The following is a 16,933-nucleotide window of genomic DNA, read 5'->3' on the forward strand; positions in this document are numbered from 1 at the left end:
GAATATAGTTATTCTTTATTTATTATCAAACTTCAGAAAAGAAATAGAAGAAGCACAATTATTAGGTTATTTCTCACGACATTTCAACAAAATTACACGTATTCTCGGGGGTACAATAACAAGAGAAAGCTCGCTGTGGTCACCTAGTCAAAACAACGTGATTATTTGCCACGTGGCAAATCGTACTTAAGTCCAGACGTATTCCTTTCCAACTGTGCCACATCGAAGATCACCAACTCGGCACCGTCAGCAGTCTTTCGGCAAGCAAGTCCAACTGATGAATCCTTTTGTTTTGGAAGATTCCAAATTGTGTACTTTCCTGGCTCAAGGAAAATTCGATCGAATCCCTTGTATTTATAGATGCATCCAACTGTGGTGACCTTTGTCTTGTTATCTCCGTCAGTTTCGCAGGTCTTCTCGATCTTCCAGTCTGGGTTCTGCTCATACCATCTACATCCGATCACCTTGTTAATGTCACGACCATTTTCAACAATCGAGCATCCGACGGCACGGTGGCTTCGTTTTCCTGGACGGATCTGGAAATTATAAGTTGAATATTTGGATGTACATATTATATTTAATTTCCAAGAGTCAGTAGGGATTTAGTTTAAATAAACTTATTATAGTTCAAAATGACAAAACATTTCAGATTTTTCAAAATTTTCAGTCACAGTTTTGGTAAATTACCAAATTTATCAAAAATTGTCAACTGACAATATGCAGATTAGTCCTTTTTCTACAGTTTTGATGTTATTTACTTTTTTGAAATATTTGAAATTAACCGAGATATGAGCTGCCAAAGTAGAGATTTTCCTAACGTCTGGATTCATTTCGGGACACCTAATTCTTAGTTCCTTAATGTATCATTTTCATATTTGAAAACTTCAATTTCAGAACTGTTCCATTGATCTCCCGTTCTATTTTTTCTCATTCTCATCACCTTCTTTTGCATGTTTCCCAATTACCTCGTTCTCCTCTTTCTCTTTTTCACATTGAACGTTCACTGTTGTATGTGTTTTGTACCCTAACAGTCTAAACCTATTGTCCAGAAAAAAAGCATCCAATAACTGATTCCTGTCCCCACTGGTACAGTCATTGACCGGAAACATACCTCGCACTGATAAGTGGTTCCATCTCTTTTGTACCGTTGTCCATCATACAAGTCTTGTCCACCAGCAACACATCCGATGCACTGCTTCGTACACTTTCCACCTTGCAACTTGCAATAGAAGAGGTAGTCTCCGTCCTGAAAACGAGAATATACAAGTTAATAAGAAGATGATGTTATCTATTTCATCAATCTGTTTTTTTTCTGTTTTTTTTCAAAACTTATTTTTAAGGTATGTACTTCCTATTAGGATTTGTTGTTATCATTTTCATCTTCAGAACTTTTTTTTCGTGAAAAGTTTGATGTTCAAAAATCGCAGGATTTTGCAGGGGCACGCCCTTGGACAAGTTGATTTAATGTTGATTTGAACATGTTTAGAAGGTTCAAATTGGGTTTGGAAGACTTCCGGGAGAAATGATTGATAATGGATGAAATGAAATTCAAAAAAAAGAGAAAAGTTCTAGAAGTTTCGGCGCCTTCGTTTTTTTTCGTTTCAAATTACTAGGAAATAATTATTTTGACAGATGCATTGGGCTTGGTAGATCCCGATCCCAGTAGGCACAAAAATATCTACCTACATTTCAGAAGACCTACGCCGGCCTATGAAAAAATATAAATAGGTGGTAGGCGAGTCATGAAGGCTTGTCCACCCAAACTCATTGGTAAAACTCACTCTGTATTGTTGTCCAACAGTGTATCGAGTTCCCTCATGAATACATCCAACACTGCACATTTGAACGACTCCAGTAGTTTTTTGTTGGCATTTATAACTGAAAATATTTTTTCCATACTCTTCAGAATTCAAAGTCTCAACTTAAAAAAAAAAGTTGCTACCGCAAAAGTTCAAGTATCTCGTAGACACCAACCGATAAGATATAAAAGAGTGCATTTTCGTAGTGACCCGTTTTTTTTGTCACTTTATCACATAATCTCGCCATATCCGTCGCCCTTATCAATGAAAAAAAAAACTAAAAAAGTTGTTAAAATACAACTTGGGAGAAAATAGGATTACGGTGGATTTGAAGGTTGCAGGATATCAATTAATTTCCAAGTGCTATGAAAACATTGAAAGGACATAAAAACAGGATTTGAATTATCATTTTTGATCTTTCATCACCGAAAATGTACCCGAGAGTACTGTAATTTAGATTATGATACGTTCGATAGCACTAGTCCACATGTCTTATTTCAGAAAAACCTACGCCTACCTCGTACCTACTGCGAAACCGCCAATCTCTTGCATTCAAAGATTAGATTTCAAGCTTCAGTGTTTTAAATAGTGTGAAACCGTCAATTCCTTAACTTTACGCTCAAATAGGAAATAAGCATTCGTCAGAAACGAAGGCAGGCACGTGTAACTCTTGCCTACCTGCCAGATTCACCTAGTGTTGGAAATTCTTGAATTGACAATGCTGTCACATCAGTTTTAATGTCCCCTAGTTTTCCTATTAGTTTAAATTCAATTAGGTAATCTGGGTTTCAGTTCAATTTTGATCCTTAGATCCAATCTATCACTTTCAATCTTTCAAAACCCTATCAGTCAATCTCTATCACTATCTATTTAAACTCATTCTTTAGTCTTTCACCACTCTTTGCCTTTTCGTTTTTCTGCTAAACCGTCTGACCGGTGTCACTTCATATTGTCTCCCGTGTGTTCAAATTTCGGGTGGCCTTCAAATCATATGTCACCCTATCATTTACACTTTTCTTGGCGGCGCCATGTCGGTAAAAACAACGGATAAGCGGAGATAAGCCATTGAGCGAAATTTAGGGGCAGCGAACTCACGTGTATCCGTTGAAATCGTCTGTCTGACCAAGTGGGACACGTCGTTGCTTATCATGGGCAATGCATCCTTCAATTGTCGTTTTGACAACACGACCATCGTCACGGCAACGGTAGTAGTAAGTGTTCTGGAAGAGGTATTTTTGTGGTTGAATGGGGTAGAGGGGGTTGTGGTCAAAGTTGAACTTGGAATACTACTATGATTGAAGACAAATGGGTCTGTTCTATTTTATTAAATATCAATTTACTAGATCTTGCTCAAACTGTTTAAAATTAAATTGAAAATTAGCTACCAAAATTTCAAAATTTCTCTACACAATTTTCGGTTTCTAAACCAATTCGATTATGTCTTCTTTTCATTTAATGATCAAAGGATCAGAAACATTATCAGGCCGGTTATCTGTCCTATGCCTATAGCACCTATGGGATGTGGGATCTCTAGAAAACAAGCTTATACTTACTTTAGGTATCACTGTGGGCAAGCACATCGGCGATCAGAGTACCTGTTTGTGTGCCTACCTTAAGCCTACTTGTTTTTATTGGAAACTATTGGTTTGTGCTTCCTAAGTAGATTAACAATATTTTAATTTTGTGAGCACGAAAGCATGAGTCTTGCATCGAACACGCTCTCAATTTAAATTTAATAAATCACACTTTCAAAGTTCATCTCTAATTATTGTGCCACATTTTCAGCGATTTTTCTCGGCATTGTCAAACTATGCCTTCCACTTTTTGAATTTGTAGGTCAAAAAGTTTTCGTTTGGAATCAAATTAGTGAAGTTTCGAAAGTAAAATTGGGTCAGTTCAAAAACTATGTTATAGCTTTCGTTGAAACTTTGATCAACGTTTTTTTTTAGTGGCAACTAAAAAGTTAATAGAAAAATTGCAGAACCCCCTACTGTGTGTGTCCGCCCACCGGATGTGATACATGTTGCAACTTTCTTCACATGTTTTAATATCTTTCACTTTCCTCTCATTCTTACCTTGGCATCGGTCCAAGTCTCTCCTTTTTGATAGGTACGTCCATCTGTGCCGACACATGCGCTGTAGCCGAATTCGATATAACCGTCGCTTCCTGATAAAGAGTAATCGTAAAAAAGGAGATTTGATACGTTTTCTACAAAATCAGATGTGGGTACTCAATGATATGGGGAAAAAGAAGATCAAATCGACAAAAGATGTTGAATGAGAGACATTAGAAATGGTTTTTTTTTTGAATGGACACGATTTTGAGAATACCTACTTTTAAAATATTTTAACAATTTGAAAGTTAGTTATTCTTAACACTGTCGTGAACTCGAAGACTCCAAAAGTTACGGAAACAGTACTAGGTATTCTGAGTAGTAGGTATTAAGAATTTGAACTAGCTAATAAAAAGTTGAATTTAATTCCAACTGAAAATTTATAGTATTCTCAGAAGCCTAGTTGCCCAGATCAGTATAATTTCCATGCTCGAAACTAACCAAGTTGGCAAATGAACTCATATCTATCTTGTTGGAAAGTATGTCCAAGTGGAATCTTTTCCTCTGTGCTTGACAGACATCCAAGTGGCTCCAACTGTCCACGTCTACACTCATAAAAGTATTTTCCACGTGTCACTTGGTCTCCTTCCTGCCACCATTGAGCTGGCCGTCCGTTCCCGCTTGTCCAACATCTGCAAAAGGAGTTTTTTTTTTGAAAACCGGTTCTTATCAATTGGTTTCAGTTTCGTTGAGAACCATAGATACTAGTAGCTAGTTGTCTTGTTCAATGAGATGAACTTGACAAGATGATAAGGAATACAAGGGGAACGGTGAGACATTTAGGTTGTGGATTTTGAAATTTTTGATTTTTTGTTGTTATGTATAGTATGTATACAATGTATACGTTAGAAAAAATGATTCCTCATATCTAATCTCAGAAGTTTGGCTCTGAAATTGAACCACCATGATACTAGAGGTTTAATGTTTTATACGTGCCTCCAGAAAAATTTTTATAATTAATGCCAAATAAAAAATAGGCATAGGCAGGCACGTAGGCAAAAAAAGGCATATTTAGAAGCCATGGAAGCCATATGACTTTCAAAAACAAATTTTTTGAGAATAAAAAAATTTGCTACGAAAATCGTAAGGTTTGAGACTAATAAGGATTAATTTTTCGAAAATTTTGGATACACTGAACCTTTAAAAAATAAAACAAACCTAGCTCTAGCTGCAGCTCCTTTTTCGACATTTGAATAGGCCGAAACCTCGAAAATTGAAAGAATCGAGAGGATAAGTAGAACCAAGTTGTTCTGCATTTTCATCAAAATTTCTTTTGTCTCTAATTCCCCCGCTTTCGGTGATTTTTATAGTAGCTCCTAGGCTCCTCCCACTTCCTCCCCCACATCTTCTTTCTCTTTTTCACTTTTTTCATCTTTTCTCTCCCCTTTTCCGTCCGAAAATGGACAATTGTTCTTCAAGTGGGCGGAGCTCTAGGAACACCTTTTCGCTCTTGAATGTTTGTTTTAAGATGAAGAAAAAGCGGAAAAGAATTGGGATATACATCATAGTTACGCCGGTTTTGTTATTCAAATATCTCATAAATTACAAGTTTTCTGGAGGAAAGAACACCATAAATGACCATTTCAGTGAAAGTGCGTGTAGGAGGGGAAACTACCGGAAATTGAGCTAAAAATATACAGTGTATTGGTCTATGAGTTTTCAAGCTGTCAGATGGTGCAAAATAGATTTATAGATTTTCCAAATAGTTCAAAACAATTCGGTAAACATTCTAAGCTGAGGGAGCCCAAAAATTATGGATGATGCCTTTCAAAGTTATCAATTCGTACTAGAGCTACTCACTTATTCAAAACATCACTCTATAAAACTGGATGGGCAAATGAAAACTTATAGTTAGGACCTGCCTGCCACCTCTGAATTACGGTATGATACAGCTTTTCTACTGTGAAGAATTAAATTTAAGCGCACTTCAAATTGAACGTACTTTTGAGAAAACGGAAATTTCCGAGATTCCATCTATTCCAAAAAGAAATTAGTTGCCAAAATTGAGCAACTGGGAGTAACGGCATATCATTTTCTATCACAATATCACATTCGACTCGTTTGAGCTCTGGAAAATATGATAATCTAACTTTTTGGATATGACGTCACAATCAGTCCTGTAAGAAATTTCACGTTTTCCAGTGGAAGGATCACTCCGAACACGCGCCTCGTATCTCAATCTGAATGTGGCTTACTGCTGTAGTATGGGATTTCCAAAATAATCCATCTTTGAAAATGTGTGTGTTTTTTTAATTTGTATATATTCTCTGCCTTCTTCATCAAAAACTCACCTCGATTTTCACATATGAGTTCTCAATTATTCATCCAAAAATTCCTAGACACTTATTTCATCCAAACGCATATTTGAAACCGTTTCTCCTCCGGTCGAAATGCTAATTGCCGCCCACCTACATATACCGTGACAACATTTTGTTGTGTAGGTGTCAGTAGTTCACTGACGAGATGAAATTCAATTCAGAAAAAAACGTTCTCTGAGACACACTGACGTCTTCTTATTTGCAGGAAATGATTGCTGACACTTTAAAAAATAAATAGGACAACATTAGAAAATAAACAATCAGGTTGATTTATTTACAATAAATAAAACAGTGTAATCAACTTGTCATTTATCAATGGACAGGAGAGTCTGATGAAAAGGTTTCCGGAGAGATCGGAAGTGAGATGGGGAAATTGGAAAAAGGAAAGAGTTGAAATCTCATTGACTACTCGACTTCATTTTTGTTCATGAGAAATCCGTTAAAATTATAGAGAAAGAAGTGAGACAATATGTTGACGTACAAAAATGGTTATATTCATTTGCAATATCTTCTAAAACTCGCAAAATTGCGTATCTTCAAACTGACGTATCTCGAAAACTATAGTTCTAGAAAACAAATGTTCAACAAACAAAACTATTAGAAATATTTTTTCTTCCCTTTGCATCAATTTTCATTACAAAGTAGCAAGGATTTATTGAGTTACACTGATTCAAAGATAGTTTCCTAAAATCTACCAAAATTTTTGAGAACTGTTCTGTTGTACCAGTCTTAACTCAACATCCATTGAGTTTCAGAATTAAATTTTTGTTGGATAGTAAAAAAAAAATATTTTTCCACATTTTATCAGTTAGACTTTTTTGATATTTTTATGTTCAGCCAAGTTACAGACCGTTTTTCGAAAAAATCCAATTTCGCTCATAAAACTCTTCATATCCAACGTATCGACTTGAAATTTTGAACAATGATCACTTTTTTGAGGTTTCTACAATGTCCTAAAAAATCTTTCAAAAATGTTGGCTCATCTCCAAAATCGTCCTCCGCTCTGAAAAAATGAAATTGAGCTTTTTTGGTCGAAAAAAATATTTTTCGAATGCTGAGAACACGTTAAACACGAATATCATGTTCATTTTGAGATCCGGATGTTCTGAAAACGTCTGACATAGATTTAAAAAAGCATCGATTTATTTTCATTTTCAACGTGAAAGTTTTGTGCAGCTTTTAGATTTCAAAAGAATCTCAAAACTCTAAATTTTGAGATTCTTTTGAAATCTAAAAGCTGCACAAAACTTTCACGTTGAAAATGAAAATAAATCGATGCTTTTTTAAATCTACGTCAGACGTTTTCAGAACATCCGGATCTCAAAATAAACATGATATTCGTGTTTAACGTGTTCTCAGCATTCTAAAAATATTTTTTTCGACCAAAAAAGCTCAATTTCATTTTTTCGTCCATTTTTCGGAAGGCAAAGGTCCACTTTCTTTTTTCAGAGCGGAGGACGATTTTGGAGATGAGCCAACATTTTTGAAAGATTTTTTAGGACATTGTAGAAACCTCAAAAAAGTGATCATTGTTCAAAATTTCAAGTCGATATTTTTTCGAAAAACGGTCTGTAACTTGGCTGAACATAAAAATATCAAAAAAATTCTAACTGATAAAATGTGGAAAAATATCTTGCAATTATTATTCATTAACATTTTACTTCTGAAACTCAATCGATGTTGAGTTATGACTGGTACAACAGAAGAGTTCTCAAAAATTCCTGTGATTTTTGGTAAAATGGCTTTTACTCTGTGTAACTCAACAAATAGTTTGAATATTGAAAACTGTAAAGTAATGCAAAAAATATATAAAATATTTTTAAACATTTTATCAGTTGAGTATTTGTTTCCTAGACGTTTATTTTTCAAGATACACAAGTTTGAAGATACGAAATTTGGCGAGTTTATGAAGTTATGTGATCCCCCAGAGAGTCTTGGCTTGCCTTTTGGTGACAGATTGTTTCCAAAATTGATAATTGAATGTAAGAGTTCGAATAACTTTATGAAATTGCACATGACGTAATATTATAAAACATTATGGACCAAGAAAACAAAATTGTACGATATTTATGAACATGAGGAGTTTGATTGTACGAGAAATTGTGATTAAAACCTTTATTCATAAATACAATACTTTATAGAGAAATAATAATTCCGTTTCCACGTCCTTCCAATGTTTCCATAACAGTAGTATGAAAATTTGATCTACATACATACATATCAAGTTCAATTTTAATTTTCAATTTGGGGTAAAAATACACAAATCCCATAGTACTTTAAAAAATTATGAGTCGAATCGCTCAACTGATAAACCGAATAAATCGAACTATCTCGGGTCTTGGCACGAGCGGAACTTTTCTGCAACCGTACCCGTGTTTTGCGCCAAAACTACAGTACCTTTTTAAATAAATAAATATTTTTTTGAATCAAAATCTATGAAAAATCTACGAAAATAAAGTTTGGAACTACAGTATTCTTTAAAGGGCATTCGTTTTGAAATTTCACAAAATATGTCGTGTCGAGACCGGATACCGTATTTTCGGCGCAAAAATGACAAAATTTGAAGTCTGTACATATAATATACGAAAGTTTTTTTCTAATTTTTAAGAAATTAATAGATCTATGATAGTAGTTTTATGATAGTGAAGAAAACATATTGAAAGCAGAAAATTGAAAAGTTCTTGCAATTGACATGGGAAATTTCAAAAGAAAAAAAGGTTTTTCAAACTGAAAATCAAAAAATTTTGTCAATATTTACAACCTTTGTATTTTGTTCTCAGCATCCGGGTAGTTTCAATGTTTTCTAACTTCCCGTAATTAATTTTCCGTCTTAATTTTCCGTCCTCCTGTTCTCATCTTACTTGTCAAGCCAACCTGTCAGTATCATATTATCGAACTAATTATGTTTTTGTCTCGACCCTGGGAGAGGAAGACACACACAAAGGATCATACTTGTTTCAGATTGGGTCGGTAGAGTAAAGAACACGAAAAGGTTAGGAAGAGTTGAATTGATAGAAATGAATGTTCATTGTGCAATGTTTTTCGGGGACTTTTATATTTTAATCAAACGAAATTTTTACAGTTATCTACCAATTCCGTTTATTGTGCAAAAAGAGGAGGCTCGTGGTATAGACATCGGAAAACGGGGATAGATAATTCGGGTATTTCGAAAAGAAGCGACAATCGATCAACCAGAGCTAAATATTACATCGAATCTAGGCAAAACAATGGAATTTTCTTATTTAAAATGCTGATGGCTCAGCGGCTGGCTTCGATGTGAATCCAGTAAGCAGCGATTTGATCTCTCCGATGGCCTTAGCTGGGTTCAAGTGCTGAAATTAATTCGTTTAAGTCGAGATATAAAACAGAGAACACTCTAACTTTTGGGCATGTCTTTGTGCAATTCATGATGGTGTGGCACTTGAAAGCTGAGAAAGAGTCGTGCATACGGTGAAGGCGTTCGGTGGCGTAGTCATCACGAGAATCGATGACCCATCTGTAGGCTTGCATGAGAACAGCTGGACCGAGGTACTTATCAGCATTCCACCAGTAGGATGGGCATGACGTGGAGCAGCAAGCACAGAGAATACACTCGTAGAGACCATCCTAAATATATAAATTACTTTATAATGTTGTGATAATCATGAATAAATTATTGATTTTAGACTTTTATTTCGTTTGAAAAAATGAATGTTTTTCATTTTAAAACTTTTTTGAGTTAAAAATTATGTTATGCTTTTTCAAATACTTCTGCACCAGAAAATATACTGAAACTTACAAGACGATCACGTTCAGCCACACTTTGGTGCATCTGCTTTTCTCCAAGAGTCAATGGGGTCTTCTTTTGAATCCATGGTTGAATAGAGGCATATTGAGCGTAGAAGAGGTTCATATCTGGGACAAGGTCCTAAAATAAAAGGTTTATTCGTTTTTTTTAGATTCTAAAACAATACCTTCACAACGAACATATGTGGAAGTGGGTAGATTTTGGTGCTCTTTGAGGTATCCGAATCGATTTTGCAGATGCAAGCCAAAGTGTTTTGACCTCCGATGTTCATGGCACAGGATCCACAGATTCCTTCACGACAACTTCTTCTGAAAGTCAAAGTTGGATCGACCTCATTCTTGATCTTGATGAGAGCGTCGAGAATCATAGTTCCGCATTGGTCAAGATCAACATCGAATTTCTACAATAACTATTAAATTTTAAAAAAAGAAAAAAAACTTTGAAAATCAACCTGCACAGTTGGCTTGGCTCCTGGTGCTTCTGGGTTGAAACGATAGATCTCGAACGTCTTGATACGGTTTCCGGTCTTCTTGGTCTTGGCGGCTACATCATCAGTTGATGGAAAAGAGGCTTCAGCCGCCGCTGCAGTAGCTGGCGCTCCTGAAACAGTTCCAATAAAATAGTGTTAAAAATGGTGAATTTAAGGGATAAATATTATTCTTGCAACGTTGAGCTCAAACAAAATTAAAAAAACGTTTTTCAAAACATTATTTTTGTTTATTATAAAGTCTTGCTATAAATTTATAAATTCCCTTTTCTCAAATTTTTTGAATTTTAAATTTTGATTCAAGAAATTCCAAAACTGATATTTTTAAATTAACAGAACTTTGAATGATGGTTAATATTTACGGAACAGTATTTGATTTTTAAAAAAAAATCTGCGTTTTTCATCTAATAACACGACCGAGCTTTACAGCTTTCAGTGCCTACGTGTAAAATGGAAAATTTTAGTTTTTGAAGACATAATATAATTTTCTGACATATCCAATTTCATGTAATGTTAGAAAAATTATTCAAAGATAATTAAACAAAATAAAGCTGAACATAAAAAATTGTCGTCTTATTAAAAAATAGTAACGTTGAAAAAGTGCTGCCTACGTGCAAAACACGAAACCTTGTGAAATCTCGGGTAAAGCCTAATATTTCTCGTTAAAAAATGCTTTCCTAAATAATTTATATTTAATTTTTCTAGTATTCCACACGAAGTACCATATTTGATGGAAAATTACCAAAATTAAAAAACGTACCCGAAGCAGCACGAATGGCGTTGGCGGCGAGCTCCGCCGAGTGCAGAAGACGAGCCGAACGGGCCAACATCTGAGATTTATTCAATAAATCAAAGTTTAATAGAAATTAAAATGTAAATACAAAGAAATTTGTTGAAAAACATGAGACAATAATGGACGTGACTATTTATTTTTTGTAACGAGACTCCGAAATAACGCAGTGCATGTTGTTTATAGTTTGAGTGTGGATTTACGGGCAAACATTTATTTTGTTTTTTATTTATTTGTTTGTTTATTTTAGTTTTAAAACTATATTAAAGCTAGAAAATGCTTTCTTTTTAATAAAAATTATTTTGCAGATGGTAAATTCACTTTCAAGGATACTTTTCTGCAGCTTACTTATATTTTCCGTGATTTCTCTTCGAGAAGAGCGGCTCGAAACAGCGCCGATCACTGATGATCCTTGGGATTTGGATGGACCCTGTCAAAAATATGTGGAAGTAAGATTCTTCGAAGTATTTAATGCAACTAAACATCTTTATTTCAGAAACTAGCTGTTGTACAATCGGAAATGGTAGCATGCGCCACAAACTGGTCAATTCCACCTGTAGTTTGCACAAAATGCTTTCAAAACTACATTAATTTCAAACAATTTGAATATGAAACAAAAAACCTGGTGAGTATAATTTGAAAACAATATTTTTTAAAACCGTCTTCACATAAAATATGAATTTTATTACAGAATAATGTCTACTCCCTGGATAATCGAACTTGCTCTCAAGTTATTTATGACAATTATCTGCTCTCGTACAGTACGGATATATCAAAAGCTTTAACTTCAGAAATTTGGGAAAAATCCAGATGTGACTGTGAGTATATCGGCAAAAAAAATCATAAATTCCCATTTTTCAGCCTGCATAACAATTAAATGGAATTTTCCGCAAAACAAATCGGAAGTGTCATTCAGTGAGAGGACAATGCAATTTCAGAACAGAATGTATGAATGGAGAAATTGTGTTGTTAATTACACATCTGGAGGTGTACTGGATGATAATCTTACCAATGGAAGTAAAATCTGTAATCTCTGCAAGACCACCTTTGACGAACTCTTTGGATATTACTGGAAAATCTACACAACTCCAGATGTAGATTTTTGTGTCGACGTGGAGACTACGATGAACGATACAATTCATTTATGGGATGATGTGTGGAAATGTGCTGAAAAACAAGACAGAAATCGTGATTTATTTGGAATTATGATCACTTTTGGAACATTATTGCTGCTCACAGCTCTATTTTATGCTGCCAGCTACATTCAGGGTGGCGGTGAAACGAGGCGTCTTATTCAATGTAAGATTTTCTGTATTCCTTGAAATATATTATATTATTTTCGTTCAGATGCTCGTCTATCAGATCCACATGGCCAAAGATCACGTCTTCTTTCATCGGGAATGTCGGATGCAGATCTTGTTAGTCGTGTTTCTCCAGGATCTTCTGTGTTATACAATGTACCAATCCATCAGACACGATAACAATTGCTCAAATTGATCCAATTCTTATATTTGTTTGAAATTTAATTTCGAAACCTAGTCCTTGCCGAATACGTGCCTGTGTTCTCTTTCCTGTGATGCTCTCTTGCTAACTTTGTTCTTTTTGTATATTTGTGATAAAATTGCAATTCAAATTCAATTACTTCGAATTCTATTTAAATTATTTTGATGTTAATTATCATCACGAATATCTATTTTTCTCAAACTATTTCCCTTGCCTGAACTCTATTTTTCTATTTTCTAACTCTATTTTTCTTCTTTCCAAAATTCTAACTTTCCGATTTCCTGAAGATGCTCCATCTATACACTTCTCTCCCGCAAATTAGACTTAATCTATCTCAAAATTCAGACACTTTCTCACATGTTTCTTTCGAACTTTTTTATGTTGGTTTTCTTCCACTCGCCACAAAAACGAGAAGTCGCCGAAATGACCGTCCTAACGAGCTTGTTAACCGCATGTTGCTCCTGCTCTCCGTGCTCTAACCCAACAATCCGGGTGAAAAAGTGAAAAACGACGACGAGTTCTTCTCCTCCGTCCGGCCAAGAAGGAGGATACACTGTTTGTTCTAACACACACAGAGGGATGCGCGTATATCGTCCGGAGGAGAAGCGGCGGCGCGCGCGCAGCCTTCTTATCGGTCGGGTTCATTCCATGTAAATAGTTGTTGTTCGATGGATGGACACCAGTCAACCGCTTTCACTTTTTTTCTTCCAAATTAGCAATAATTTTTCAACAAAAAAAACATTGCAATTGAAAATTAATAGTCCTCCTGAGCCATTTATAACATCCGAATACGACATCTAAGTAATTTCCTGATAATTTATTCTTGGGAATATTCCGAGACATCCATATCCGGTACCAGGTGTACCAGACAGGTGTTCAAGCTGCTGCAGTCATTCATTCACACGTCGGTGCTCCCAACACTCCCCTCAATACCTTCCTCTCTCCTTTTTTTAGTTCTCGTCAATTTGGCTTCCATGTTTGTCAAATCGGCAACTGCAGCAGCACCTCCTTTTGGTGCCACTCGAATGCAGGAAATGTGTGTGCATTTTTTGTCGATATTTCTCTTATTGAGCCTAGCCGACGAATGTCACCTTGTCCGCTTTTCTAATACATTCGAGATTTCAAAAGCTAAACAATGACAACAAATTGAGCACTACGTTGGTCCCCTGCCATTCCCAAGCTGCTACTTCCTTTTGCTTATGCTTTTGAACATCTTTCTCTTTTCTTACTCTTCTCATCCAATTCTCTTCGTCAACCAATTCACACGCTTCTTGTCAATGTGTACATGTTCGTTTCCCTCCTCCTTCAAAACCAGCTGTTTTCCGTCCAAATCTCATCACTCTACTCCCAATTGATCCTTCGTACTTTTTATGTGGACCAGCTGATCTGATGATACTGCTGATAAAGTACATGTCTAGAGGGCTATTTTAAAAATAAAGTAGATATATTTTCTGAACATTTTGTTTTACTAGAATTGACTTGTAAGTTCTTCTATTGTTCAAAATTAGCGAAACATTTCTTTGACTCCATATCTTGTCTTCAGTCTTTGTTACCGCGATCAAATTCCTTTTCTTTGTATATACTTGTCCTATGATAGTGAACATCTCAGCGCCGCACCGCGAATACCTCGGAATAATCAATCCAAATTAAGGACATTCTTGATAATATTGTGGCGGAAGAGGCATAGGCGATCGTCAATTCATAATAGTCTAGATTTTCGGGGGAGAACTGTCCAACGAGGCGGTAATTTTTGAAAAAGGGAGTGTCCAATTTATACACCTGCTCGCGAATGATTAAAAAGAGCCAGCTGTTTTAACAGAATAATATACAGTAATAAGGATTTATTGAAATCTTTACCTTTTGGATTTCCGCCTGTCACTTCTTATAGACTGTAAAATTAACTTCCGTTGTTCATCCCTTTTCCGGTATAGATTCACACCTAGATACGAGACTTTCGGAGTCTCACAAGAAAGATCAATATCTTTGGCAATGGTTGAGTACACGAAAAGAACGCTTTGATCAGACAGTTATACACAAAGTTAGGTGATCTGATCAGTGTGCACTTGTACTCACAACTTCTCGAGACTCTATTATAGATGAACGTAGATGTTTGCTCATTCAATTTATGTGTGTTTTTTCACTTCAAAGAGTGCACACATAATTTATGTATTACACACACGTTCTTTGTATTCTATCTAGCTGCCCTGGGAAGTGTATCTCTAGTTTATGACATTCTGATGCTCGCCTGTGGCTTTGAGTACTCACGGTGACTGGGCCGTAAAGTTGATACGATTTCAAAACAAAACATTTTAGGTTTTTCTAACTTATTACATGCTTTTTCAATGATTGTTCTTTTGTACCTCATTTTTGAAGTGTTCTTGCGTGGGCAGTAAATACCATCTTGACCTGGTTCTTAAAAAACCGCAAATCGTTGACAAGTGCTAATAGTTGTCTCTTTCTCTCTATTTACAACCATTTTTTGTGTGATGCTGCTACCGAGATTTTTCAAGAGTTCCAAGAGCTTATTAGTAAGCGCTAACCATCACCACGACCACCAAGCAGCACAACAGGTTAAGGATGATGATGAATAAGAGAACGGTGAGAGGAGGATCGGGAGAAGGATGATGGGAAGAGAGGGCAACCAGCCAACTGCCGCTGTGTGTATAATGATGCGGGAAAAGAGAACAGAGCGAGAGAGTCGAAATATATTGAGCGGTGTTTAATAGACGCAGACACGCCGCGTGCAGGCGGAAAGTTTCAAGTACGTCCCTCCCGGTCTCTTTCTCTTGGATGATGGTGTATCTGCGTCTCGAATCACTAATTCTCTCTTTCTGTCTATATCGTTGAAAATAGAGAGAGAGAGAACGACCTATCCATCGACTTGTCGCCCCTAATCCCGGGGGCACTGTTCCATTTTTTCTCTGGAATTAGTTCAATGTGTCCGTTACTCGAAAATTGTTTTTTAATTTCTCATTTTCTGAACATTGAACCTAGATTTTTTAAACAATGAATTTTTAATTTAAATGCCATAGCCAATGTTTTATATTAACATTGATTGCAAAAAAAAAAGAAATGTTTCTTTCCAAAAATATAACATTTCTTTTGAAATATAAACATTGATTGGCAATTTTCAAAAATTTTAAGCGTTTTTTACAGAAATGCCTTGCCTTTTTCAATTATTTTTCCAAATTTGTTTAGTTAGTCTTCAATGACTCACCGCAAACTTTTTTTAGAAACTTTGGAAACTCTAAATATTTCATTTTATAAAATTTTTGAACATAGATATTTTACACCAATATTTTTAGAAAACAAATTGCACCGGAAATAGTGCCCAATTTCATAATATTTGTTCTCCGGTGTATCCACAATCCAAAACCACCTTTATCACATCACTTTATCTAATTCTCTAAGCCTTTTCTGATCTTCACTGCCTCACTATTTTCACCCACTTGCCGCACTTTTCAATGGATGAGTGGGAGTTGTATTGATTAGTATTATATTTATATATCCTTAAGGATATATTTTTAATGGCGGAGTCCATGGATAGTTTGCTTAAAATTATTGAAAATTGGTCCTAATGAACGAATATATATATTTAAAAATGGTTTTAAATTATTTATAAATTTGAAGTTTGAAATTTTTTTTTTCAGTTTTGCCAAAAAATTCAAATTGCACATTTTTGTTGCAAAATTAAAAAAAATTTAGAACCATTTATAAGTGTTTTATAATTATATACGGTATTCGATTTTTCGATTTTTGGTTTTTTATTTAACAAGAACGTTGCATTTTTTAGATTTTTTTTTTTAGAAAAACCCGTAAATTTTTTGATTTTTTGGTATTTCGGAAAACCGAAAAACCGGCAGATTTCGAAAATTCGGGTATTCACATTCCAAGATTTATACGCAAAAGCTATGAAACTTTAGTCAAAAGATTAATCGAATAGTTGTGGTCTCATATTTCAAAAGAAGGATGAACCGGGAAATGAGTGAACGTTAAAGTAGTGGTGGTGGGATATGAAGAGTAATTGACTTGGAGGTGGTCGAATACGCGGAATAAGTCTCCGGTTTCAGTCACACGCTAAACTGGTCATTTCTTGTGGGTGTCTGTGTGTGAATACGAGTCATTTTTCCCAAGC

General features: G+C 35.4%; 3 protein-coding genes and 1 non-coding gene across 4 annotated transcripts; 2 read left to right on the top strand and 2 right to left on the bottom strand.

Moving 5' to 3' along the window:
• F42A8.1 (uncharacterized protein) lies at positions 1–5,194 on the bottom strand. Its single transcript, NM_063590.6, has 7 exons — positions 5,072–5,194; positions 4,355–4,545; positions 3,875–3,966; positions 2,895–3,019; positions 1,782–1,878; positions 1,112–1,246; positions 1–536 (listed from the first exon to the last, which is right to left on the bottom strand). Exons 1-7 carry the CDS (start codon positions 5,167–5,169, stop codon positions 162–164), a joined length of 1,113 nt encoding a protein of 370 aa, NP_495991.1. The 5' UTR covers positions 5,170–5,194; the 3' UTR covers positions 1–161.
• A 4,123-nt stretch (positions 5,195–9,317) lies between these two features.
• On the bottom strand, positions 9,318–11,335 carry sdhb-1 (Succinate dehydrogenase [ubiquinone] iron-sulfur subunit, mitochondrial; the record flags this gene model as incomplete). The annotated part of the gene is made up of 6 exons (NM_063591.8): positions 9,318–9,563; positions 9,613–9,837; positions 10,010–10,138; positions 10,185–10,418; positions 10,470–10,618; positions 11,266–11,335. The coding sequence occupies 6 exons, from the start codon at positions 11,333–11,335 to the stop codon at positions 9,474–9,476; spliced, it is 897 nt and encodes a 298-aa protein (NP_495992.1). The 3' UTR covers positions 9,318–9,473.
• Positions 11,336–11,603: 268 nt separating this feature from the next.
• Positions 11,604–12,931, top strand: cup-15 (Coelomocyte uptake defective protein 15; the record flags this gene model as incomplete). Its single annotated transcript, NM_001393152.1, has 5 exons — positions 11,604–11,744; positions 11,792–11,920; positions 11,987–12,113; positions 12,157–12,594; positions 12,643–12,931. 5 exons carry the CDS (start codon positions 11,604–11,606, stop codon positions 12,774–12,776), a joined length of 969 nt encoding a protein of 322 aa, NP_001379070.1. The 3' UTR covers positions 12,777–12,931.
• A 1,824-nt stretch (positions 12,932–14,755) lies between these two features.
• F42A8.4 lies at positions 14,756–14,899 on the top strand. Its single transcript, NR_101736.1, has one exon. It is a non-coding gene; the product is annotated as a small nucleolar RNA F42A8.4 (small nucleolar RNA).
• The last annotated feature ends 2,034 nt before the right edge of the window (positions 14,900–16,933 follow it).

The sequence above is a fragment of the Caenorhabditis elegans genome, chromosome II (assembly GCF_000002985.6).
Source record: "Caenorhabditis elegans chromosome II".
In the NCBI taxonomy this organism is placed as follows: Eukaryota; Metazoa; Nematoda; class Chromadorea; order Rhabditida; family Rhabditidae; genus Caenorhabditis; species Caenorhabditis elegans.

What these genes read in the sequence shown, in the direction of transcription:
- F42A8.1 (NM_063590.6), bottom strand. Translation starts at nt 5,169, where the DNA reads ATGCAGAACAACTTGGTTCTACTTATCCTCTCGATTCTTTCAATTTTC. An exon ending in AGACTTGGACCGATGCCAAG is followed by an intron (nt 3,020 to 3,874) that starts GTAAGAATGAGA and finishes TACCTCTTCCAG; the next exon opens with AACACTTACTACTACCGTTG. An exon ending in GACGATTTCAACGGATACAC is followed by an intron (nt 1,879 to 2,894) that starts GTGAGTTCGCTG and finishes AAATATTTTCAG; the next exon opens with TTATAAATGCCAACAAAAAA.